At 43.9% G+C, this 27,685-nt stretch overlaps 2 protein-coding genes across 2 annotated transcripts in view; one reads left to right on the top strand and one right to left on the bottom strand.

Moving 5' to 3' along the window:
- Nucleotides 1-18,956, bottom strand: part of LRRC17 (leucine rich repeat containing 17) — a 40,710-nt gene extending 21,754 nt beyond the window's left edge. Inside the window, exon 1 of the mRNA XM_075558504.1 lies at nucleotides 18,797-18,956. The gene's annotated coding sequence lies outside the window, so the exon portion shown is untranslated. The remainder of the gene's footprint in view (nucleotides 1-18,796) is intronic.
- Nucleotides 1-27,685, top strand: part of FBXL13 (F-box and leucine rich repeat protein 13) — a 245,272-nt gene that overhangs the window by 126,182 nt on the left and 91,405 nt on the right. Inside the window, exons 11-12 of the mRNA XM_075557360.1 lie at nucleotides 4,465-4,565; nucleotides 18,727-18,856. Coding sequence (XP_075413475.1) covers nucleotides 4,465-4,565; nucleotides 18,727-18,856 — 231 coding nt within the window. The remainder of the gene's footprint in view (nucleotides 1-4,464; nucleotides 4,566-18,726; nucleotides 18,857-27,685) is intronic.

Here is a 27,685-nt window from a genome sequence, read left to right as displayed (position 1 = left end):
CCCCATTCTCTCACACACACATAGAGCCCCCAATCCTTCAGCCCCGTGAAAGTCCATTCACTTTTGGACAGAATTCACTTTTCCCTTTCCTGATGTACATCTGTGGTCTTCAGCATTTATACTTTATATTCTCTCATATAATTACAGATATAAAACCCCTTCTAGACTGAGAGCTCTTTGAAAACCCTCTTTTTGGTCTTTCCCAGGAAATTTCAAGAGATGGAACATATTATATAAATAAATAGAGGGTGGATGTAAAATTTTAAAACCCTCAGACTACTCCAAGACACAAACCAAGCTTTTAAATTTGCTGCCTGGTCCCTGCCCACAGGGGACTGCTCTAGACTATGATGTAAACGATCTCTGGAGTGCCGTAGAGAAACAAGCCTGCTTCTTTATGTTAAAAGGTGCTCTCAGAGCTGATCCACAAACATGCAAAAGATCACTTCAGAGGAAAACAAAACCCGAACCCACTGCTGCTGACTCGATTCGGACTCCCTCGTGATGCGACAGGACAGAGTCGAACTGCCCCAGGGGACTGCTGGGGCTGCGAAACTTATGGGACCAGATGGGTTCAGCTTTCCCTCTCAGCTCATGAGCTTAAACAGCCAGCCCCGTGGCCCTCAACTCGGTGCTTCACACCAGCTAGTGAAGGCTCGGCATTCTCTAACTCTCCTCCACGTTCTTCATCGGGAAAGTGAAGACAGGCTTCTCCATGAAGAGACGTTTAGAATCTCTGCTGCCACGTTGTCAGAGGTCTGCCTGTGGAGACTGAGGGGGCTGGCCAGATGCATTCACTGTGTCTGTGCATTTACTGTTGTTTTCAGCACCTCCTCTGTTAGAGATACGTTGTATTAGGGGTGACAGGAAATTCAAAATGATTCCATTTTTAGTTCCCGCCCTCAGGGAGCTTCGGTTCGCTGCTTGGGTAGCACAGCATGGTCTTTAACTCTGGTGTTCTAAGAGGAAATGCAAAGCAATGCCATCTGCCTTGTGTTTGGGAACATCAAAGTCTTTTCCAGCTTCAGAGTCTAATAATATAAAGGCTGATAATTTTATCCAGCTACATTTTACTATTGTTTTTCTGCCTGCAACGTAGACGCAGACTTACATTTCAGTAGTTGGATAACATTCATTTTAAAAGCCTTAGTTTCTAAGAAACCTAACTTATGAAATGTATTATATTTGGAATAATTCAAGTGCATTGTGGACAAATTAATAGACCATGCTACAACATCAAAAGACTGACTTTTTGCATTCATGGGGCCAAGCATTTGGGGATTGAGTTTTAATTCTTTTGAAGACTGAGAATGTGAGTAATCTGACCTCCTCTGCGTGTCCAGGGTCTTCCACATGGGAAGATGCCCAGCACGATTGCTCTGATATGTACACACACATAGAACTGTCAGGAGGCTCCTGACAGAAGCCTGATTTGGGAGAGTGGATTATTATCAGGACTGTGGAGAGCAACACGCACTGATAGCCTCTGGGGTCCGCCACCTTCTTTGGGTGGGGCGGCAAGGGACCCTGCCTGTGAAGAGAGGGGTTGCCAGGCCTGGTGAATGCAGTCCTTATTTTTTCAGCGGTATTATTAGACTTTATCCACATGCCATGCAATTCAATAATTCAGTACTTAGCACTTGATAGCACATGCCATGCAATTCAATAATTCAGTAATGCCGAGAATAATTGTACAATTATCACCACATTCAATTCTAGAACATTTTCTTCTTCCTTGTACTCATTGTTATTCACGTAGTTATTATTTTTTCTAATTGTGGCAAAATTATGCGCAACAAGACATTCTACAATTCCACAACTTCTAGATGTATCATTCAGGGCCATTTATTAGACTCTTCATGTTGTACAACCATTATTGATATCTTTTTAAAAATTATTCCACCACCATTAATGTAAACTTAACTACTAATTGTCTGGAAGCCTGACTGGTGTGTGCATGGCCCATCAGTCCACGGCACTGTTTCCATCTGCCTTTCCTTTCTCTTCTTTCCTCTGAATGAGTAGAGCCCAAGAATTGCACCTTTGAAATCTGCTCACAACCTCTTAAGACGCCAGTCACTACGCACCAATGTAACATGATAGAACATTGTCTTTTTAAATTATATTACACCAGCAGACCTTGGCGTTCTCTGAAACTAGAGTCCTGATCCTCCAGATCCAGTGACTCATTCCTCAAAATATTTAGCTATTTCTAAGACATTTTCATAACTTGACCCGAGGTATGCTCCACCACATTCAAGGATTTGTTTTGCAACAAAAGTAAAGATACATCTCTTCTGCGAAGACTCTATATCTTCATGGGTATACCCCCACTCTCCTTCCCATGCCTGTTCTAGCTGGGTGTCTATCGAAGTATCTACTCCTAGATCAGCACCACTGCACACCTGTGTATGTAAGTGTTTGCCTCTGCTGCCTAAAGTCTCGCCCAGCCGCCATCATTTTTTTTTGTTGCCAATGTGCCCCTGACTGTATATTGCCTCTCCCTTCAGCCAAGTTAACTTGCTTCTACTCTCTAGCGCATGTCTTCTCTTCCTCCCTAACCCTCCACCTCTGGTAAGTATCAAAGAACGTTTCTTTCCGTATGAATTGTTCTTCTTACGTTTTATACTAGTGGTCTCCTACAATACGTGTCCTTTTGTTATTGACTAATTTCACCCAGCATAGCATCCTTCAACTTCATCCACATTGTGAGGTTTTTCATAGACTCATCATTATGTAATGTGCCCTAGTGCATCCCCTACATGGATACCCCAGTGTATTTATTCATTCTTCCAATGATGGGCATTGAGGTTATCTCCAGCTTTTTGCTACTGTGGATAATGCCTCAATGAACATGCATGTACATAGTAGATTGTATGTTCTATGTACAAGGGCATTTCAAAAAGTTCTGGGAAGAATTCCATCATCTTTCGATTCCATTTCTCCACAAGCTTTTTGAAGCCCCTCATATTATAATACCATGTCCACACAAAAGTTACATTTCAATATGAGCTAAAGTGTATTTTGGAGAAAATATCCAAGATTTTCACATCTGGCTGACATAACTATGACAAGGCCTCCCAAGTTTCTTTTTCTTTGTTCACAATGGTCTTCACCTGAATTCCTTGCTCTTGAAATGGTGGGCCAGAGCCTATGCAGACGCCATCTACAATGCATAGCAAGCAATTCCACTTTTTTGTTCATTTGTTTTGTCATGCCATGACTTCCCTTCTTGGGAGCTCTTCCAGCATCACTGGCTGCACGTCCTATAAGTCCCTGGTGCTATTCCAGGTTGACAGTACTTCACGACGCAGGATGGAAAGTTCCCCAGGACAGGGAGAGATTACTTTTGGGTGTGACAGGAAGTGCACTGTAGAGATGAACTGCTCACGAGGAGGACGAGGAGGACGCTCATTTAACAAAGAACCTGCATATCAGTGGACCTGTGTCACTCAAACTTGTGCTGTTCAGGGGTCAGCTCTATGTCTCTATAGGAGTATTTGTGTTTAATTTTTTTTAGGAAGCCCAATTGTTTCTGTCTTTCGGGATGATTTTAGTAACTTTAAAAATGGATCAGTTTAAATCTCTTTCATGCATCTGTGGGTATCATTTTGACACTTGAGCTCAAAGTTCTTGTTAAAAAGTTGATTTCACAAAGGTTCAAAGTTTAACAAAGTGGAACAATGATGGACCGAGGACAATTCGTTTACACAGAAAGAGAAAGGGGGTAATTGACATCTCAAGCAAAAATGTGGCCTTTATTTGATTTGATTTACAATTAAATACAAGAGCTTAAAAACCCATATTCATTGCAGCACTGTTCACAATAGCAAGAAGATGGAAACAACCTAAATGCCTGTCAGTTGAAGGGTGGATACAGAAAATCTGGTATACACACACAATGGAAAAATATGAATTGCTCACAAAATGGTGAAACTATTAAGCACTTCATGGCACGGGTGAACCTAGAGTGATATTATGTTGAGTGAAATGAGCCAATCACAAAAGGACACATATTACAGGAGACCACTGTAACGGGAGGGGGGCACAATAAAGCCTTTCACACCAAACGGAACAGACTTTGAAGACTGCCAAGGGGGAGAGGGTAAAAGAAGAAAGATAGCAGTGGACGATTGCCTGGGGTGAAATGGAAGGTAATAACTCACAAGAGAAAGAAGAAAAATCAAAATCAAGGAGTGGGTGAAGGGTAAACCATTGGGGGTGACTGATGAGTAGTTTAAATGATTGAGTACAAAGTAGATAATCAGAAATGTAACCCCCACCTGATTTACAACAAGGTTGTTATGTATGTATACAAGTACATATATAAAGACTATGAGGAGAACAACTCTTATGTATATATGTTTGCACAAGGTGGAGGGGGCAGGCAGAAGGGAGATGTTGATGAAATGATGCAAGGTCCATTAGACTTTGGTAATATTCTTTACCCTGTTTTTTATGTAGGATGAATCCATGAAGCACATCTCGGAAGGATGCCCTGGGGTACTGTATCTCAATCTATCTAACACAGGCATCACCAACAGGACCATGAGACTCCTGCCAAGGTAATACTGGATTACTTGAATTACGCTGAGGTAATTTTGTGCCTCTAGGCTCTGGCTTGTTCTTTAAAAAAATCAAACTGAAAACCAAGACTATTCCGATCTGTTTCATTGAGTTGATCCTGACTTGTGTTACAAAGTAAACTGCTCCTTAGGGTTTTCTTGCCTCCAGTTTTCACAGAAGCAGACTGGGATGCCTTTCCCCCCATAAAACTACTACAAAGCAGGTACATCAGCAAATGTGGCGAAGAAAGCTGATGGTGCCCGGCTATCAAAAGATAGAGTGTCTGGGGTCTTAAAGGCTTGAAGGTAACCAAGCAGCCGTCTATCTCAGAAGCAACAAAGCCCACAGGGAAGAAGCACACCAGCCTGTGTGGTCATGAGGTGTCAATAGGAGCAGGTATCAGGCATCATCAGAACAAAAAAATCATATCATTGTGAATGAGGGGGAGTGCGGAGTGGAGACCCAAAGCCCATCTGTAGGCAACTGGACATCCCCTTACAGAAGGGTCTCAGGGAGGAGACGAGCCAGTCAGGGTGCAGTATAGCACCGAAGAAACATGCAACTTTTCTCTAGTTCTTTAATGCTTCCTTCCCCCATCCCCACCCCACTATCATGATCCCAAATTCTACCTTTCAAATCTGGCTACACCAACCACAAACTCTGAGATGAAACTAGTCCCCAGGTTTAGCAGTCCGTAAAAGCCACCTCCTCATCTACTCTGAGATCTTCCTGGAGAGTGCCAGGCAACCACGACCATCTCTTCTGATCAGGAGCACGATAGATGGCTCCTAAAGCAAGGGAAGTAAAATGTGGAACAGACTCGAATTCTTAAACAGTACAGACTTACTGGACCAGCTGAGACTGGAGGCCTCCCAGACACTATCACCTTGAGATACTCATAAAACTTTGAGCCAAAACTATCCCATGAGGTCATCTTTTAGCTAAATAGCAGATTGACCCAGAAAATAAACAATATCGCCCTTAAGTACTGTGTTTCTTTAAAAACCATTTATATGAGACCAAACAGTCAACATTTACTCTAAAGTGGAAACAAGAAAGTAAGAGGGCAAGGAAACTAGATGACTGAAAATGGAACAACCAGACAAGAAATAATAAGAGAGTTGGCACATTCTGAAAAGTGTAACTAATATCACTGAGTATAATATGTAGAAATTGTACAATAAAATGCAATTTAAAAATCATAAGCATATAGCAAAAGATGTAAAATAAGACTATATATTTAACTTTCACAAGAAATATTTATTTTAAAACTGCCCTCTTAAAAAGAAAACAGTAAAAGTGTATTCAATAATTATATTGGCTGCCAGGAGGAATCACGATTGTAGGCTTCTGACTTGGAGGACAGCCCTTGGTACCCACTGGAACTGGTTGGAGGTTACTCACAAGGGACCACACTGAAACTCTGAACATGTAAGGGGCCTCCATCCCTGGCTGCAGGATTAGTAATGGGAACTTTTAGGAGGCACGCCTTTTGGACCTGAACGCCGAAGACTAAAAAGGTCTATGTTTTGCCAGGTAGTGGGACCCGGGATATGCAGCCCTGAGAGAAAAGGGGACTGAGTTGATGGTGCATTATGACATGTCCTTCTCTCTGTTTAACAGAGAGATACCCATCTGCTGTGTCAAGATCCCTGTAAGACTTGTGACTACTTGGATGTTCTTTTTCTTCATGTGTGTGTGTGTGTGTGTGTGTGTGTGTGTGTGTGTGTGTATCTGTATACAAGGTAGGCAGGATAGGAATTCCTGAGGCGACAGTGACTGGGCCAATGTTATAATCTAGAATGAAACATACTATGTATCAAATCTTTATGTATGAAACCATAGTGTCAAAGTAAGGCAAGAAAAGTTTCGTTATAGCAAGAAATAAATACACAACTATCATAAAATGACAGCAAGAATTTATACATGTGTGCACTCATAAACACATAGAAATGTTGTTCTCTACAAGACAGTCTCTTTGTTTTAAAAATTTATAGACCATTTACAAAAGCTGATTATAAGCGAGTCCACAGAGAAATTTCAATAAATTACATGAAGTAGAAATAATTCAGCCCATATTTCTTGACCACAATGCATAAGACTAGAAATGAAAAACAGAAGCTCAATCAAAGAAACTTCAACCACTTGGAATCAAAACCTCTCTTCTAAACAAATACTGGGTCAAAGAGGAAATCTAATCAAATATAGAGTAGTTTAGGAAATGAGAACAATGCTTTCAACTCTTACACCGTTTCCCCTCATTCTTCCTTACTAGTAACTTCAGAGCCCTAAATGTTCCCTTGTACTCATAAAAAGAAAGAAATCAATCAAGCCATTCAAATGAGTTTGAAAAGACACGAGCACCTCTACTCCAAGTCTAAAATTGACAACTTAAAAGTTTTGAGAAAATATAACCAGAAACAACATCATTGATCAGGACAGTACACAAACAACTGAAAATTGTTTGTACGAATAAAATAACATTTTATTAAGAGATAGAAGAACATTTGGAGGAAAAATTTAGAGGTATTCTATGTTTCCAATAGGGAGACTATTTATTATACAAATATACTTTCTCATTTATATTTATATTCAATTATTTTGTACTCGTGCATAAATGTGTAACAACTGGCTCCCCAAAAAGGTGTGTTTTTAATTGCTACGAGTCTTTGCCCCTTCCTTGGCATATATGCGTGGAGCTAGCCACCAGGTCAGCAGTTTGAACCAAGCAGCCACTCCTCCGGGTAGCGCTGAGGCGTTCTGCTCCCCGAACACGGTCCGCCTCAGCTATGAAGGGTCAGGATGAGTCAGAATGGACTCGTTCTTCTGGTTTAGATCGTGGTAAAGTTCATCTGTTGTACTGTGTGGGTTGCACGCTGCTGTGATGCTGGAAGCTGTCACCGAGGAGCGGGGTCACGCGGGTTGAGAGCCGGTTTCAGTGGAGGTTTCGAGCTAAGAGCAGACTGTGAAGAGCTGGGCCACCTTAGGACGCGCAGTGAAGCTCTGTCTGCGAGGGTGCCAGGAGGTGAGGCTCTCGGGTTGGAAGATACTCAGATACGATTTGGGAGCAGCTGCCTCCTCAAAGCAGAGCTGACCGTAATGACATGGGTGGGACCATGCCTCCAGGGCACTCATTGCCAATGAGGCAAGAATCAAAGTGAGAAGAAACATCTGTAACTCTTCATCAATAACAGGATCATGGAATGACTTTTCCTAGATCATAGTATCGATCTAGAAAAAGTAGAAGTAATCAAAATTGGAAATTGAATGCGTAAAGGCCAATAACCCAGGCATCAGTGAGTTGAAATGGACTGGTATTGGCCATTTTTAATCAGACGAACCTTTGGTTTAATACACCAGGAGCGACAAATTCAAGAAGAATGGTGTCACATTCATAGCTAAAATGAACATTTCCAGATCTCTTGAAGTACAATCCTATCTGTGATAGCATGTCTATATACCTATACAAGGAAAACTAGTAAATGCAACTATTATTCAAAATTATGACCCAGTCATTAGAGGCAGGGGTGAAGAAATCAAAGAATTCTACCACGCTCTTCAGTCTGAAATTGCTCAAACATTCGATCAAACTGCACTGACAACTACTGGTGAATGGAATGTGTACATTGGAAACAATGAGGAAGGAGCAATAGTTGGAAACTCTGGTGTTGATGATGAAATGATGCCCGGATGCTCCTTAGAAGTGAGGAGAGAAAGACTCTTCCCATGTACTTGGACATGTCACTGAGAGAGACCAGTCCCTGAAAAAGGCTATCATGCTTGATAAATCAGAGGGTCAGCCCGAAGGAGGAATGCCCTGAAGGAGACGGATGGACACAGTGGCTCCACTATGGTTTCAAACGCCCTAGCAGCTGTGTGGGTGACCCAGGGCCCGCAGGGTCTCCTTCTGCTGTGCACGGGGCTTCTATGAGCTGGAGCCAATGCCGTGGCACCTGAGAGCAACAGCAGCATCCTGAGGGAGTAAGCATAGCACACAATGCACATAGACTTGTAAAATACGCAATACTCCTTCGTGTAGATTCCAGAGAGTCCATTGATTCTCACAAAATGCTTGCATCAATTTTTGTCAACTCTTATACCTGTAGATAGCCTAAGGCTGAAATTGAGAAATGAGTGTAGTTTCAAAAGGTGTTCGTTTATATTAACCAGACAAAAGCGACAACAAACTCGTCTCCTTTGCGGAATCTAATGGTATTTTTTAAGTATGCAAAGGCTACTCAGTTTTTATTCTGTTTACAGTATAGTGACTTGTAAATATGTTGTTGTTGGGTTGAGTCGGTTCTGACCCTTAGCCACCCAACGTGTAACAGCACGGGACACTGCTTAGTCCTGCACCATCCTTACGGCTGTCTTATGCTTGGGTCCATGGTGGCAGCTCCTGTCCCAATCAAGTCTGTGGAGGGCCTTCCTCTTTTCCACCGCTGCCCCTGCCCTTGACCAAGCACGACGTCCTTCCCCAGGGACTGGTCGCTCTTGTTAACCCGTCCAAAGTCCAGGAGACTAAGTCTAGCTATCCTTGCCTCTAAGGAACATTCTGGCTGTACTTGGACTAACACAGGATTGTTGGGTTTTTTTTGACAGTCAGTGGTGTTTTCAGTATTCTTTATTGGCACCATGATTCAAGTGCTTTGATTCTTATTCGATCTGCCTTATTCAATGTCCAGCTGTCACTTGCATGTGAGGCAAGGCCATGGCTGAGGTCAGGGGCACCTTAGTTCTCAAAGTACCAATCTTACTTTTCAACACTTTAAAGAGGTCTTGTGCAGTAGATTTACCTCATGAAGTGTGTCCTTTGATCTGTTGCACAAGACCCGATTGCTGCTTCCGTGAGCATTGATTGGAGATCTAAGCAAGACTTAATCCTTGACAACTTCAATCTTTTCTCCATTTATCATGATGTTAAATATTAGCCCCAATGTGAGGATTTGGGTTTTCTCCACATAGAGTTGCTTGATCATCAGCAAGTGCTTCAGCCCTCCTCACTTTCAGCAAGGAGCATGGTGTCATCTACATGTTAGTTTCTCTAAGGGTTTGCTCAGACTCTCGATTGAAGCAGCATGATGAGCAGACACAACCCTGACACACACCTTCCTTGATTGTGAACCCTGCAGCGTCCCCTTGTTCTGTTTGATTCATGTCCCAAGGGTCACATGAGTGAAATGAAGTGTTCTTGAACTAAAAAGGGAGATCATGCTCCACATATCTTAAACTGAAAGATCTAAAGAAAAAAAAATTCCAAGCCTCAAGTTGCATCTTGAAAGACTTTATGGTCAAATTATTGAATGATGCAGGAAGCATTAAAAGAAGATCAACTAAATGCAAAATCGCTGTCCAAAAGGACCAGTTGACATTCAGCCATTTCCAGAGCTAGCATATGAGCAAGAACCAAGGATACTGAAGGAAAATGCTGTACTAACAGCATTAGCCAAAAACAAAACTCCAAGAATTGAAGGAATATCAATTGAAATGTTTGTTTCAACAAGCTAATGGAGGACTGAAAGCACTCACTGGCCTCTGCCAGGAAATTTGGAAGAAAGTTACTTGGCCATCGGACTGGAATGTACCCATTCCAAAGAAAGGTGACCCAACGGAATGCTCAAATTATGGAGCAATAAATATCATTCATATCACATGCAAGTAAAATGTTGCTAATGATCATCCAACAACAATTGCAGCAATACACTGGCAGAGAGCCGCCAGAAATTCAGGCAGAATTCAGAATAGGGTGTGGAACAAATGATATCATTGCTGACTTTTAAACTTAACTTGCGTTATGAATTCCTTTTCTTCATCGCTTTCTCAATCCTAAGAAATCAACAGATGAAGCCCTGTTTTGCAGTTGAATCTCGTTCCAGGATATAAATCCTCCTGCACTGGCTAATTCCAAGCTACCAAAGAGAAGTCAGTCGGTTGATAGAGTCCTGGAAAGAGATTTATAGCAGCTCCCCTTTATCGGTATTTTCAAAACGGAGATGTGATAGACAATAAGTAACTCTAAGCATGTAGAAAATAGCAAGGGGTAGAAAATACTAGGAACTCAGGAGTCTTGAGTCTTTAGTGCCGACATGAGAGTTCTAGGTCTATAAGGAGGTATCACATCTCCCTTGAGAAAAGCAATAGTTGACAATGCTGGTTAGTCACTCAGTCCAGATTTCTGATGACAATCCAGACAAGAAAAAATTAATAAAAGCAAAACAGCCACAAATCAGTAAATGCATATCAATGACTAGAAGGAGGAGGACTTTCTGCGTCGTCCCCAAGTCCCAGAGGCAGTTTCCAAGGAAAGGCGTGGCAGAGCGGACTCAGTCAAACAGGGAGAGTCAGTGAACTCGAGAAACTGCATGTGGCGCCACTCTCTTTTCGACCTCAAGTAAGACAAAATAAAGCAAATAAAAAGATATGTGCCAGAAAAGCATTCATTCTTTCACAACAGTTTGAGAAGTATCTTCCCAGGTCAGATTTTAATGTTCCCCAATATGACAGAACACTTTCCCTCACTAGTCTGTCCTTGGTGAAAACAAAGAATAAAGAATGGAGAAGTGACATGACCCATTTGAATATAGTGGCAACTCCAGGGGCTGTCTCGTGTCCAGGCTTCTACTCCAAGAAAACTGATGGGAAGCAGTGTTTTTGTTGAATCAGTTCGTCTCGAATCAGAAAACAACTAATATCAGATTCCCTGTAGGTGGCGGAAGCACCAACAGGTAAATGGGGCACAACTAGAAACGTGGGGGGCGGGGGGAGCACACAAAGTGTAGGCAGCTCTTCTGTTGCAGCAAGGTCCCAGACTGGGTGATCGGCTCCAATGTCTAGGAAGGGTGACCAGAACGAGGCCAGCAAGGCCCTGCTCCAGTGACTGGGCACATTGCTACCAGGGTGACACAAAAGGAGGCTAAGGAAGAAGCCCAGTTATTCAAACTTGGTCCATCCAGCAGGAAGAAGGAGCCACTAGCCGGGGCTTTGCATCAGGAGTCTTGTTAGTGGTTTCACAGCAGGGAGATGCCAGTGAAGGGAACACGGCCTCTGGAGAATTCTAGAGCAAACCTGAAACGTTCCTCAGTGGCTCAACCAGCTCCCACTTGATTATTAGTGGTGGTTCTAATTTAGTAGTTTTTGTTGTTCTTTTTTTTTTAAACGTTTTATTAGGGGCTCATACAACTCTTAACACAATCCATACATATACATACATCAATTGTATAAAGCACATCCATACATTCTTTGCCCTAATCATTTTCTTTTCTTTCTTTCTTTCCCCCCCCCTTTTCTTTTTTTACATTTTATTAGGGACTCATACAACTCTTATCACAATCCATACATATACATACATCAATTGTATAAAGCACATCCATACATTCCCCGCCCCAATCATTCTCAAAGCATTTGCTCTCCACTTAAGCCCTTTGCATCAGGTCCTCTTTTTTTTCCCCCTCCCTCCCCGCTCCCCACTCCCTCATGTGCCCTTTGTAATTTATACATCGTTATTTTGTCATATCTTGCCCTATCCGGAGTCTCCCTTCCCCACCTTCTCTGCCGTCCCTCTCCCAGGGAGGAGGTCACATGTGGATCCCTGTAATCAGTTCCCCCTTTCCAACCCACTCACCCTACACTTTCCCAGCATCGCCCCTCACACCCTTGGTCCTGAACATATCATCCACCCTGGATTCCCTGTGCCTCCAGCCCTCATATGTACCAGTGTACAGCCTCTGTCCTATCCAGCCCTGCAAGGTAGAATTCGGATCATGGTAGTTGGGGGGAGGAAGCATCCAGGATCTGGGGGAAAGCTGTGCTTTTCGTCGGTACTACCTTGCACCCTGACTGACCCATCTCCTCTCCTAAACCCCTCTATGAGGGGATCTCCAGTGGCCGACACTTGGGCCTTGGGTCTCCACTCTGCACTTCCCCCTTCATTCAATGTGGTATATATATATATATATATATATATATATATATATATATATATATATATATATATATATACACATATTCTTTTTTTTTTTTTTGCATGATGCCTTATACCTGGTCCCTTTGGCACCTCGTGATCGCACTGGCTGGTGTGCTTCTTCCATGTGGGCTTTTTTGCTTCTGAGCTAGATGGCCACTTGTTTATCTTCAAGCCTTTAAGACCCCAGACACTATCTCTTTTGATAGCCGGGCACCATCAGCTTTCTTCGCCACATTTGCGTATGCACCCATTTGTCTTCAGCGAGTTGTTGTTCTTTAAATTTTTAAAAATCATTTTATTGGGGGCTCGAACAACTCTTATCACCACCCACCCATCCATCCATCCACCTACCCATCCATCCATCCATCCATCCATCCATCCATCCATCCCTCCATCCATCCATCCATTGTGTCAAGCACATTTGTACATTTGTTGCCATCATTATTCTCAAAACATTTGCTTTCTACTTGAGCCCTTGGTATCAGCTCCTCATTTTCCCTCCTCCCTCCCTCCCCTTCTCTCATGAACCCTTGATAATTTATAAATTATTATTATTTTGTCATATCTTACACTGTCCGACGTCTCCCTTCACCCACTTTTCTGCTGTCCACCCTCCAGGGAGGAGGTTATATGTAGATCCTTGTCATCGGTTCCCCCTTTCTCCCCCACCTTCCCTCCACCCTCCTGGTTTTACCACTCTCACCACTGAGACCAGTAGTTTTATCTTAGATGGCAGTTTGCAAGATTTGAAGACCCCAGACCCCATTCACCAAGCTAGGCTGTAGAATGCGATTTTCATGTTATTGTTCTACACATTGTTTCTGCTTTCTGCTATGTGCAGTTTATTGTGAATTCTGCTGGCTGCTTAAAAATGAAAGATAACTTGGATTCCCCAGTTTGAGACAAGATGTCTAATACATTTAAAATCTCCCTCTCATTCTCCCTAAAGGAACCGTTTCCTGTTTAATGCTTCTGTTGAATCCATTCAGGCTTTATCTTGAGAATTCTTTTATTTTCAGATAAAAATTGTTTTCCTTTTCCATTCAGGCCTATCATCTTCTTTCACATAATTGTTATCCCCGCACGCAGCTCTGCAGCATAATGCATTATCTACATCTGTCCCAGAGGCTGTGGCGCTTGGGAGATGGGACAGAGAAAAGCTCTGACAAGTAGGGTGTACCAATTTCTGTACTGTAAATACTGCCACCGTGCCTGGAAGCATTTCCACCTTTCAGGGGTCTCTAGTCCAGAAGAAAATGAAAATGAGTGCACAAGAGTCGAAATACAATCTTTAGGCTATCCCGCGTGAACTGAGAGATGAACTCAAGAGCAGATGTGATGCAGGAACACTAATGGCTGAAGAGCAGCTACATCGTAGATGACACCAAGCACTGCAAACATGGCATTTCGGTTTCCTAGACTTCGTGTATTCATGGGAGCAGAGCTTTTGGATTGGCATAATGTCCGCTGCCATGGCTGGTGGGTTCGAACCGCCAACCACGCAGCTAGCAACCCCGTGTGTAACAACTGCATCAACGGGCTTCTCATGTGTACACATAGATCTAGCTATCGAGGGGATATCTTATAAAATCCATATGTGAGAATATGAACCTGCGAAGTGGATGATTTGGGAATATCTATCTACCTAGCTGACTGCCTATCTCTCTCTATCATCTGTGTACAGTTACTTAGCATATTTTTTCCAGATCATGCTTTTAAATAACCTATTCCCCTAGGACATTTAATATAATGCTATAGCCATGCATAACTTTTTAGGGATTCTTACTTCATTGTGAAACTATGCTCTTGGTGGGCATAAAAAATATATAGGCCCCAAAGTAAGAAATTTCTTTTGGATTTTAACATCTAGTTTCTGCCATTTAATGACTATTCAGAATAAATAGTACATGATACTGATTTTCTGGGGGTCATATGAAAAATGTACACTGATTTTATTCTCTGTAATAGCAATAGATTTCACAATGATTCTTTATTTTTGCCTTGCCTATCATTGTTTAAACCATGCTGGGGTTTGCAAAAGTATTTTTTTTTTAACTAGAAATGACCATAGACATGCTGGTTGTTGCTTCTTTCAGGCTCTCTGCATTGCCACGGGTACTGCTTTTCAGAGCGCTCATGTGCCAGAAGAAAAATGTAATTTGCTTGCCCTTCTTGGCAATATTGATTTGCCAGTTTTTTACTTGAATATTTGTCCTCACCTCCCATGGGCTCGCTCAGTTTTCTAAAGTTGAAAGAGAGGGCTTCCCATAGAATGCCCATTCCAGGAAATGTTTTGCTTCTAAATGTTTCCTGAATTAAACACTTTCTATTTATTCCTTCTGCCACATGCTAGGTGGCACTCTCAGCACCTCACTTGGCAGTGGTTCTCCCTGTGGTTCTGTCTCCAGCTTCCTTCCCTTCACTATTCCATTCTCACCGTGAAGGAGATCTCGACTCCTCCCTGACCGTCCCTGAACGGTAGGATCAGTCGTATCTGCCCAGGTTTCCCAAGAGAAGTCCTTAACTCTGGTGATCTGAATGCTGGGGCTGCGTTTTCTTCCCCTGGATTGCCCTCCCCTTCCCTCTGCCGGGCCTCAGCCTGGACACCGCAAATGACACCACCTCCCAGTAGCCCACCAGGATCTGTCTTTCTACTGGATTCTTGTCACAGCATGTGTTCACCTAGTGACCATGCTTACGCACGGCGTGCCAGGCACTCTGGGCATTCAGTAGGGGTGACGCTCCTGTGATCTCTGCTCCTCGCGGAGTCTAAGATGCTTCGGTGGGGAACTCCGCGAGTGCAGATCGCCAACCGAATGCTTCGAAGCCACCCGGCAGCTCCGTGGGAAAAGGACCTGGTGACGATGTCCCCATAGGGATGACAGCGTCCTATAGGGCAGCGCTGCTCTGTCCCATGGACTCACCACAAGTCAAAATACTCAACAACGCCTCATAATAAGAAGGGAGCAGAGTTTAATTTTTTTCTCTCAAGTGGATGAAGAGCCCCTTCCATTAGTTTAGGAACTTCTTAATGGCGGGGACAGTCTAGTTATAGAGCTCCACCAGTGCCCATCAGAATGTGACGGAGTAAGCTGTTGCCTTTCCTGGACAAGCTCGAAGTCCAGCCTGAAACTATGCGACCAGATCTCTGCGCATAGACATTCTGCAGTTAGTTATTGGGTGATTAGAAACTGCCTCTGTGAGACCAGAGCCCAGCAGGCGCCTCAAAGGAACCAACGTGCAACACCCTTTTACAGGCCAGGCCTTATCTGGGCAGAACTCCAGAGAAAATTTTCTTTACATGTATAATTTTACATTCTTTCCAGGCGTCCTTCTCGCAGGTGTTGGGGATCTCTGACAGCAGGCCTCAGCTCCTTAACCGAGGGCGAGAAGGCCAAAGAAAGAGGAAAATAAAACACCCGTGGTTTCTTTAAGAGTGATAAATTCTACCCGAGGAGGAGAGGCGCGGCAGAGAAATAACTACATCACAAAGATAAGAGATGATTGTCCCTGCGAGAAATGCTTAGCTCGCAATGATTAAGGAAAGATAAACAGAACCTGCAAGCATTCCACCCCAAAGTAGACTTCGGATTATCAAATGGGCCCTAGCCTGGGGAAATGAGGAAACTTACTCATTTAGGGAACACATTTCTTTGCCACAAATCAGAATAAAACAGTAACAGCATTGCTTAATATTTGCCAAGTGAGTGTGAGTCCGCTGTCAACTGAGGCTTTTCCTATCCACGGCAGCTGTATGTTTCTAGAACTCTACGTCCCTGGAAGGATTTGCGGGGCCACGTAAGATGAACGTAAGATGAGTATGCTTCGCTTTCAAACCAATGGTTTCCAAAGGCTCTACTTGGAAGAGGTTCACCCAGGACGTTCAACCCAGGAACCATCTAATCAAATGAACAACTGCTGCTTAAGCCCGGAGACTTCACCTGGGACCAGTTGATCTCCCTAGGAAGAAGTGATATGATTCGTGGGTCCCTGAATTTTGATGAGGAAGAACAAGCATTTCTTTTCACCAAACTCTTAACTAAAATGTGTAAAACTGGAGTCATATTCATAGTCATGGGGGACTTTTCAAGACCGAAAGGTTGGCAGTTTGAACCCACCAGCCACTCCAAGGGAAAGGCATGTGGCAGTCAGCTTCACACAGATCACAACCCAAGAAACCCGATGGGGCAGTTCTACTCTGTCCTGCAGGGTCCCTGTGGCTCAGGATCAACCCGGCAGCAACAGCTCGAGTCATTCTCACCTAAATATGACACAATTATAAAAAACACATTATTCCAAAAGCAGGAGAAGCAGCTGCTGACAGTGAGGTTAGCAGCCCAACACATGACCCCCAGGATTCCTATCTCTAAGTAAAAGTGATGCTTTATCACGGTGTTTGTATGCAGATGAACATATGATTACTATCTATGAACGTATTTCCTTTGACCTTAAAAACACCCACCCCAACAGTAACTCAATCACTTCTATGTTCTCATTTCATCCTCTCACTTCTAAACGTAGAGAATGCTCACATCTACCTATGTTTCTGATGAGATAACTGAGGTTTAGGAAAGCTGAGGCTTTCTAACTAGTCAAGGTCAAAAAAGAGAATATCATCCTCTCACTGGCCAGCTGGTGAAACAATCTAAGAGGTTTGGGAAGTTGCAGTCAGAGTCAGGGCTGGGATTCAAATCCCATTTGGTCAGAATCCAAAACCTTGTGTCTTCTCCATTGTATTGTGCTGCCTGACTCACTTTGCTCTCTCTAAATCACAGAGCTGGAGGATTGTTACAATTAGTCCCTGCCCCCACTCCCTCCCTCAGTTGCAGTCATGGGGTGCCTACCCCCAGGGGAGAAGAAGATAAAGCATTTCTAAGACCTTTCCAAACTTTAGCCCAGCTCCATTCAAGGACCCCTGGAGAGGGGGCATGGCTTTGGGATATTGTAAGTCCTGCTGTCTCTTTGAAGGCCCCAGGCCACCCAGCCACTGGGGAGGACAGGAGTCTCCCCAGCTGCTCTGCTGATGCTCCTCAACACAGCTAAGAGCAGAGGAGAATGTGTATTTTCAATCAAGTAGTTCACTATTGAGCATCATGATAGCCTAGAGATGTGGTTTTTGAATTTTAGGAGTAACTTCAACCAATAATTAATGCTTGCATATCTCATCTCAACTCCCACAAGTATGAAGGCAAATTCCTTTATTTCCTTATTAGCTTTTCTGAAGCCAAGAGGCATTTCCCCCCTCCTTTTGATTCTATCTGTTTTCTCATTTGCTGTAAACTGCTGCGGACCATAAACCAAGAGCCACGTTCCCCACTCCCCTTACTAAAGCAGGCAGCAGTGGGAGTTCTTGTACTGTTAAGAAGTGCCAGGTTTAGGAGGGCTTGGCACGTTGCCCAGGGAGCGTCCACACGGCAATAGCTCGCACAGAAGCCACGGCTGTCCTCCTGACCCTCCTCTTCTCTGAAGCTCTCATTTTGGTCGTTGTGGTAACGCCACATTCAATCTGCTTCAACGCCAGTGAGATCGATAGCCCCCGATGTCATTTTGATTCCTCACCTTGATGCCCCCTCACTCACTTGCAGCCTCCTCTTCTGAACCCACTTGCAAGCTCTGCACACCAGCCTCCCTTAAACGTAAATAAGGAAGCCGCTATTTACAAAAGCGTGCATCCGCAAATCTATTTTCCCAAACAATTTGTTTCTCAAGTTCATTTTATAAGCTATGCCCAACTTTACTTCCTTTCTGCTCAGAGTCCTTATAAATGATGGAATCTGCAGCACCCCAAAGGAACCATTAATTTCTATTTAAATGTTTACAAAGTGTTTCTTGTAGAGGTTTTGTATGTTATTTTAGTGCTCCAAAGAGAAAACCCAAAAGCAGCAAAACAGCAAGCTCTGTAGTTGAGTTCCAAAAGCAAAGGAACTTTCAAATGACACGCATTCCTCCCCAGCGCTCTCGGTCCCAGCCAGCTTTCCTGAAAACCTAGGCGAGCCTTTCATTGATGTTGACTGGAAGTATACCTGCTCCTGACCCGAGAGCCTGCTGTAAAGGCAGGGAGAGCGGTCACAACAAAGTGGAGCAGTTGACCGGCTAAGGAAGCAAAGATTCCTAACACAGTTCTCTTTTTCACAGAGGCTTAAGAAAGAAGCGAGCAAACCACCAAAGCTGACCTCTTCTCTTCCTTGTCTTTTCAGGAACTTCCACAATTTACAGAACCTTAGCTTGGCTTATTGCAAAAAGTTCACAGACAAAGGTTTACAGTACCTGAATTTAGGGAATGGATGCCACAAGCTCACCTATCTGGACCTTTCCGGCTGCACCCAGGTTTGTCCTTCAGATGTCTCTTTCTTGCAGCGGCTGATGAAGGAGTTCCCCGGCGCGCGGGCTGCCTGCAGCCCTCATGTTAGGCTGCCGCTGTGCGCAGCTGGCCGCAGCAGCACCCTTCTCAGAGGCTTTAAATCACATGGCCGCAGCTGCTTCAATATTCCCCAGGAATACTATAGGCTCTTGGCTCCCTTCCACCGAAGTGTCACATCGACCAGCAGGCAGAGCTCATTGGATGCGGAGGCAGACCACTTCTGGGTAGACTCTCCTAGCACAATTCTGATACTAAGCTCTACAAATCTTGAAAGCTGTAGATTGCTACCAAGATACAGACAAAGGAAACCCTTTCTGGAGGGAGGATTTGCAAAGAACTTGCTGAGAAGGCAATTAGCTCCCCCGTGGGCTTTCAACAGGCAAATCCTCTTGGTAATTTGTGAGACAGGAAATAAAAATGGCAATGAAAATGCATCTCACCCTTGGTTAAAAAAAGAAACATGAAGAGAGGAACTCTTTGTGGAAAACATCTTAATGCCGAGGGGACAGGCTTAAGGAAAATGAGGCAGAAAAGAGGGTGGAGTTGGGGAGGGGAGTGTCTGGTTGTTTAGAAGCACTTTCTGCTTCGTTGATCGTTTCTTCTGGGCTCCTGTTGGGAGATCTGAGCTGTGATTCTCCGGTCTGTTTCCGCCACCTCTCTGTGCATTTTATTAGCACTGGTGCCCCACAGTCATCATCCTATAAGAGAAATAGACTGGCACGGGCGAGAGCTGGCGCAACGATGGGTGCTGTTAGGTGCTGTTGCGTGATTGCAACACCCAAGGAGCCCGTGCACAGCAGAATGGAATCCTGCACCATCCCCACAGTTATCAATGTGTTTGCCCAGTAGTGTAGTCACTGTCTCAGTCCATCTCTGCGGGATACAGAACATTTCCCCCAAGTTGTCTCCCCACGAGATATGCCAAACCCAAGACGCTGTTTGCTACTCATGGTAAATGACTGTCCACTAGGAGGTCAACAAAAGGAGGTCAGAGGTTATTCTCCTTAAGGGTATCAGACATCTAGAGCAACCAGACTGTATAGTCTGACTCAGCCTAAGTAGAGTCCTCTCCCTTCTGATACTGTTCCCTGGAAGGAGAGCCCGAAGGCAAGCCCAGACCACCCAAGGATGACTAAGGTTAGGTTACTATACTGAGTCCAGGGTCCGCCCATCTTGCCACATATCTACCCCCATTCCCTCCCTTTACTGTTGTGCATGCACCCCTAGGTCATTCCCCTCCTATTGCTTGTATTGCCTATGTTACAACCCCTTCCTATGATGTAGATCGTTATCTGTAATCAGAGGGTTTGCATGTCCCCAAAGATATATAAGTTTTGTTTAGAAATAAAACCTCATGCTCTCTCTCCTGCCCACTTGTCTCCCACCTCTGCGTGTACCACAAAAGGAGCTGAGGTAAGCATGCCACTATGAAATATGTCTGACTTCTTTATTTTACTCTCCCTCTCTCATCTCTCCTATTTCTCAATGATTTTACTATAATCTTTATATATCTTAACCGTACGATTGTGCCTACCGAACCCGTGATTAGTTGTGGGGGGATGGTTACCCCCATGTCTCATTAAGGGTCTTTCTCTTTTTCCACTGACCTGTTATGTTAACAAACATGATATCCTTCTCCAGGGACCGGTCTCTCCTGATAACATGTGCAAAGCACGCGGCATGAAATCTCACCTCTCCGGAGTCTAAGGAGCATGTTGCTTGTGCTTCCTCTCAGGCAGATTTGCTTGCCCTCTGGAACATCCCTGCTGCTTTCCATATTCTTCACCAGCACGCAAACGAAGTGCACCCATGCTTCTCTGGTTTCACTTAGTCATTGTCCAGCTTTTGCATGCATATGAGGCCATTGAAAATATCATGGCTTGAGTCAGGTGCATGAGTCCTCCCAAGGACATCTGTGGAGTTAGTACTGTATGTCAGTCACCGCTGAGTGCTTTTCATGGCTTAGCTCTGCTCCTTGGTTCAGTGCTGAAGAGAATGGATTCTGTCTTTTAGGTAAATGGGAACCCTGGAGGTGCTGTCAGGTGGGTGCCAGGCTGTGAAATGAAAGGTTGGTAGTTCAGACCCATTAGCAATTCAAAGGGGCAAAGAGATGGCTACCTGTTCCTCTCTCAAAAATCCTCCCCAGGGTTGTTATGAGCCAGAATCAACTTGATGGCAGTGGGAGGGCTATATAAATGAAGAAACTGAGGCTCAGAGTGGTTGATTACAGTGCCCACCCCTGTAAAGTGGTGAAAGTGCGCTGAACTCGTTCAGTTAGAAGTTATAACACGCCAGCTGTTATCTGTGAGGAGGCTCCAAGCTCCTGAAGACAAATGTTGTGACATTAGTTATCTTTCATTTCTAACTCTTCAAGTGTGATGTTTCGTAATATATTTGACATTAAAATATTCTGTTATCCCAAAACAATGAGATTATTCTGTGGAATCCATTGAAACTGGGTTTTCTCAAGGTTTATTTCTATACATTTCTTCTTAAGCTTACTTTATATAAAAGAAATTAAAGCGACATCTTATAACAAAGGCACTTCCAAAGTTTTCATATTTATTCTTTGATAAAGGTGGCACTGACACTTGTATCCCCTCAAAACCAAGCCCGCGGTCATTGAGGCGCTTCTGGCTCAATGGGGCTCTATCTGGGGTTTCAGAGGCTGTCAGTATTTATGGGAGCAAAGAGTCTCATCTCTGTCTGACCGGTGGCTGGTGGGTTTGATCCTCTGACCTTGCAGTGAGAGTCCAGTGCCTATCCGACAGCCCCAACATGCTTCCTTTGTCCACTCTGTGTTCACTTTTTCCTATCCTGCGAGCCAGGTCCCTGAAGACTAGTTGCAAAGGAAGGAAATGCTGTCTCATGTCTGTTCCTCTAAGTCTGTTCCTCCTTAGTTAATAGCATCACTTTGTTGTCAATTGCAAGCTCGATCTAACGTACTGCAGCTTGCCCACCCGAGGGCTATACTTTCCTAAAATTCTTTGTGTGGTGGAGGGAAGGTGGGGGGGGAAATTGAGCAGGGGCAGGTAGGTCCTCTTTGCCTAAAAGATCTAATAAACTCTCCTTTAAGTCTCTCCATTATGACCACATCAAAAGCCGTGTTGGTTAATGAGACATCACCACCATAGGACATACATGTGGGTTGGGCTGTGAAGCACTAGGTCAGCAATTTGAAACCACTAACTGCTCGGCGGGAGACAGCTGAGGCTTTCTACTCCTGTAAAGACTCAGAAACCCACATTACTACTCTGTCCTATAGGGGCAGTTCTATACTGTCATATAGGGGCAGTTCTATGCTGTCCTATAGGGACAGTTCTACTCTGTCCTATAGGGGCAGTTCTACTCTGTCCTATAGGGTTCTACTCTGTCCTATAGGGGCAGTTCTACTCTGTCTTATAGGGTTGCTGTGAGTCAGAATCGACTTGATGGCAGTGAGTTTGAGTTATCTATCTGTCTGTCTCTCTGTCTATCTAATCAAGTATATAAGTAGGAAAGGGGCTGTGATGGCACTAACCAGATCTGCTAACTAAAAGCCAACAATTTGAACTCACTACCTGCTACCAGTCTGTCTCAGTAAAGATGTACAGCTTCAGACACCCTCTGCAGTAGTTCTACTCTATCCAATGGTATTGCTATGACTCAGAATCAACTAGAAGGCATTCAGTTTGCCTTGTTTGTTGCCTATATACCTAACAAGGAGCCCTAGTGGCGTAAGGTTGATGCGTTTCAGAGTTAACCAAAAAGATGGTTGTATGAACCCACTCCGCAACTCTGTGGGATAAGGCCAGACTTGGCGATAGGCTCTTGTAAAGATTAAGCTGACACAAGGGGTTATTAGGAGTGGTCATTGAATAAGAGGCACCTAATAGCAACAATCTATGTGATGCTTTAAAATGGTATGTTTCTTTTGATTTTTCCCAGAGTCTAAGGAAAAGCTTCCAAGAAAGTGAGCCTCCTACAGGAGGAAGCACCTTCCTGATCCCTCCTCTTGGTCTTTCTTCGCATCTAATTGGTCCACATTCCCCTTTGAGAATGGTCCTTTAAAGGTGCACAATGAAACCTCTACATACCTTTTGAGATAGCCAGTCCCACGCCTAGATTGCGCTTGACCCAATGCCCATATTACTTGTTAGACTTAGGATCTGTATCGATCAACATACTTTCATAAGCAATGGAAAGAAACACAGTTACAAAGACCCAAACCATTGCTTTACTAGTTTGACATCTGCATCGAGGACTTAGGATTATTTCTGCCTTTGTCACTCAGGGTATGCCATCTGCCCTACCCACCAAATGACTTAACACAACCAAGCCCCTTTTCTTACCCAGCGAATAGCTCAACCCAGGAGTTGGCAGGTGGCCCTCCATAGGGTGATTCAGGGATCAAGGCTCCTTCCATCTGATAGCTCTTTTCCCATTGGGCTCAGAGTTTATTGCTGAGTCTTTTGCTTCCTGTCAGCAATCGGAGTGGAGGATTACCAGAGAGGGTTTGTTTTGTTGTTGTTGTTGGTGGTGGTGATGGTGTTTTGGTTTTGATTTCTTCTTTTAAAAACTAAGCCTGCAAGGGAACAACAAGCGATCCAAATCGGTGGTGAGGAGGGTGTGGGAGGCCTGGTTGGCCATGATCAAGGGTAATGTAACTAAGAGGATTTGCTGAAACCCTGGTGGGGACTGAGCATGATAGTGGGACAGGAGGGAAGTCAAAGGAAATAGAGAAAAGAGCTGGAGGCAGAGGGTATTTATAGAGGTCTAGATAAAGACATGTACATATGCAAATATATTTCTACATGAGGATGGGGAAATAGATCTATGTGCACATATTTATAAGCTTAGTATTAAGGTAGCAGAGGGACATTGGGCCTCCACTCAAGTACTCCCTTAATGCAAGAATACTTTCTTCTATTAAATTGGCGTTCTATGATGCTCACCTTCCCGACAAAACTGCTGAAGACAAAGGGGGTGAACAACTAAGTGTGGTGAAGAAAGCTGATGGTGCCCGGCTATCAAAAGATATAGCGTCTGGGGTCTTGAAGGCTTGAAGGTAAACAAGCGGCTATCTGGCTCAGAAGCAATAAAGCCCACATGGAAGAAGCACACCAGCCTGTGTGACCACACAGTGTTGAAAGGATCATTTATCAGGCATCAAAGAACAAAAATATCATATCATTTTGTGCTCACCTTCCTGACACAATTGCTGAAGACAAATGGGTGCATAAGCAAATGTGGCGAAGAAAGCTGATGGTGCCCGGCTATCAAAAGATATAGCATCTGGGGTCTTAAAGGCTTGAAGGTAAATAAGCGGCCATCTAGCTCAGAAGCAACAAAGCCCACATGGTAGAAGCACACCAGCCTGTGTGATCACAAGCTGTCAAGGGATCAGGAATCAGGCATCATCAGAACAAAAAAAATCTTACAATAGTGTATAAGCGGGGGAGCGCGGAATGGAGACCCAAAGCCCCTTTGTAGACCACTGGACATCCCCTTACAGAAGGGTCTTGGGGAGGAGATGAGACAGTCAGGTGCAATGTAGCAATGATGAAGAATACAACTTTCCTCTAGTTCCTAAATGCTTCCTCCTTCACCTCCCACTGTCATGATCTGAATCCTACCTTGCAAGTCTGACTAGACCAGAGGATGTACACTGGTACAGATGGAAACTGGAAACACAGGGAAGCCAGGGCAGATGATCCCCTCAGGGCCAGGAGTGTGAGTGGAGATACTGGGAGGGCATAGAGAGGGTGGGTTGGAAAGGGGAAACCTATTTCAAAGGATCTACATGTGACCTCCTCCCTGGGGGACATACAACAGAAAAGTGGGGGAAGGGAGATGTGGGACAGAGCAACATATGACAAAATAGTAATTTATAAATTATCAAGTGTTCATGAGGGAGGGGGAGGAGGGAGAGAGGGGGACAAATGAGGACCTGATGCCAGGGGCTTGGGTGGAGAGCAAAAGTTTTGAGAATGATGAGGGCAACGAATGTACAAATGTGTTTTACACAATTGATGTATATATGGATTGTGATAGGAGTTGTATGAGCCCCTAATAAAATGATTTAAAAAAAAAACTAGGTCTGGAGACAGCACACAACGTTCTTTCATATTTCATTGGCCAGAATGCAGTCTTCGTGGTACATCAGTCAGTCCAGAAGAAAAAGGAGACCACTGTGTAAACAACAATTCGGTTTCTGCCACACTGTCTTTCCCCTTTGGCCTCTGCACAGAGGCCTTCCTCCCAAGTATTGCAAGATGCCTGCTACAGTGTAACTGCCACAGCCAGGTGCTGGCATCGATGTCCAGCAGAGCAAAAGAGAATGCATTTCTTTTGTGTATTGGGCACCACACCCCACCACCCCTTTATGTTCCTTTAAAGAGTAAGAGACCTTTCTGAGACACCTGTTGGAGAACTTCCCCTCTGATGATTCAGTGGCCACATTTTAACCACATGTTCATCCGTAAAGCAGTTATTGGCAATGGAAATAAATGACCACAGTTGGCATGAACAATTTAGAATGTGTCTATGAGCTAGGAATGCAGTCATCTTTTTGGGTGAATTGCTATACAAAATTGAAGTTCTGTTAATAAGGAAGAAGGGGGAGGTGTTGAGTACGTAACTACTTTCTATGTGCATAAATCTAAATTGTTCCTTCCAGAACAATAGCCAGGGGCATTCAGTGGAGGAGTCTAGAGCAGGCTTTATGTCTCCACTCTTGTTTACTTTCAAAATTACCCCACAGTGTAGCTTTTCTTCTTCCCCATTTCCAGGGGGTAATTGCTACAGCAACCACAACAAAACACACACATAGACAAGCACAGGCACACACTTTTTCAGGATAAATATTAATTCTCAGACATTATAAAGTCCAAACCCACGATTTTAAATTGACGAGCTATTGCCATATCTGCATACAAAATGCACATTGATGTGCAGCTTGCACCATCTGCCTTTACATTTTGGACCCACCTATAAATTTGGGAGACTTCACATGAAGCCCTGGCTTTCAAGCTTCTCATAAAAAACTTGAAAGTAAAATTTGGCTTTCATTTTCATAAGGCACAATGGGGTCGAGCCAAGTCATCCCTGTCATAGTTAGATGGGGCATGGAGTCTCGCTTGTTACGTGACTCGAGTTGGCTCCGACCCATCGTGACCCTAATGTACAACCAAACGGAGCACTGCCTGCTCCTGCACCATCCTCAGCACTGTTCCCGCGCCTGCGCCCATGGACGAGCCACTGTATCAGTCCATCTCACGTGGGCCTTCCTCTTTTTCACCGTCCTCCACTTTACCAAATCTGATGCCCTTCTCTAGGGACTCTTCTGTCCTTTCTCTCTATCTGAAGCGTGTAAGATGAAGTCTTGTCATCTTTGCCTCTAAGGAGCACGCTTGCCTCACTTCTTCCAATACAGATGTTTGTCCTGGTAGCCGTCCCTGGTACGTTCATTATTCTTCTGCAGCACCAGAGTTCACATGCGCTGATCTGTTGCGGTCTTCCTTCGTCAACGCTCAGCTTTCCCATGCAGTTGATGCAAGGGAGAACACCACGGCTTGGCTCAGGCCCATCTTCGTCCTCAGAGTAACATCTTTGCTCTTCAATGCTCTAAAGAGGTCTGGTGCAGCAGAGCTACCTAATGCACTTCGGCTTTTGATCTCTTGACTGTAGCTTCCATGAGCATTGACTGTGGGTCCAAGTAAGACAAAATCCTTGACAACTTCAACCTTTTCTCCGTTTATCGTGATGTTACCTATTGGTAAAATTGTGAAGATTTGGGATTTCCTTACATTGAGTTGTAACCCATACTGAAGTACTGAAGGCTACAATCCTTGATCTTCACCAGCAAGTGCTTCAAGTTCTTCTCACTGTCAGCAAGCAAGGTTGTACCATCTGCGTATCTCAGGTTGTTAATAAGCCTTCATCTGATCCTAATGCCACACTCTTCTTCATATAACCCAGCTTCTCTGATGATTTGCTTAGCATTTAGATATGCACACCTTTCTTAATTTTAAACCATGCAGTATTTCTTTGTTCTTGTTCTTTAAAATGTCAGGTCTTTGGAGAAAATAAACAACAACAATACCTTTGTTATTGTAACTTGGTCAAAGATATACAGAGCAGATCAGTTTTCCAATCACCAATTCATATGTATTTTGTTTTATATAATTTATTGGGATTCCTACAATGTGACAGCTCATCATTTTTTCCCTGTCTGTTTCTTTCTTAATGTGTTAGTCTTGGTAGACTAGAGAAAAAAAATTCATAGACACTTGTATGTGTATAAGAAAGAACTTTATATACAAGAGCAATTGAATATTGAGAAATATCCCAGCCCAGTCCAGATCAAGTCCATAAACCTGATATTAGTCCATATGTCCAATAACAAACTATAAATTCCTCTTCATACTCATGAAACACATGCAATGACAATGAATGCAGGAAGATCACAGACCAGTGTGTGGAAAGTCTTGTGGACCCAGTGGTGGTGTAAGCATCTCAGCGCTGGCAGGGGTCTCCACGTGGTTCCTTCAGCAACTGGACTGTAGCATAGCTCCATGTGTCTTGTCCACAGGGAGTGGAGTGAGTGTGAGTCCTGCCCCCAGCAAGCTATTAATCTCCTTAGCACCTCCAAATGAGGTCCTCAAGTTGAGACCTGTTCAATAGACTAAACCTCACCCCTTAAGTCTTAAGTCTCAAATTGACAACAAATTATGTAACTACCGCACCTAACCCTTGAACAAAACCACAAATGAAAAACTGCCAAGCTTGCTCATCAGATAGAGACTGGTGGTACC

Source organism: Tenrec ecaudatus, chromosome 9 (genome assembly GCF_050624435.1).
Source record: "Tenrec ecaudatus isolate mTenEca1 chromosome 9, mTenEca1.hap1, whole genome shotgun sequence".
Lineage (NCBI taxonomy): Eukaryota > Metazoa > Chordata > Mammalia > Afrosoricida > Tenrecidae > Tenrec > Tenrec ecaudatus.
The sequence above is the reverse complement of the archived record's forward strand: the minus strand, read 5'-3'. Positions and strand labels throughout refer to the sequence as shown.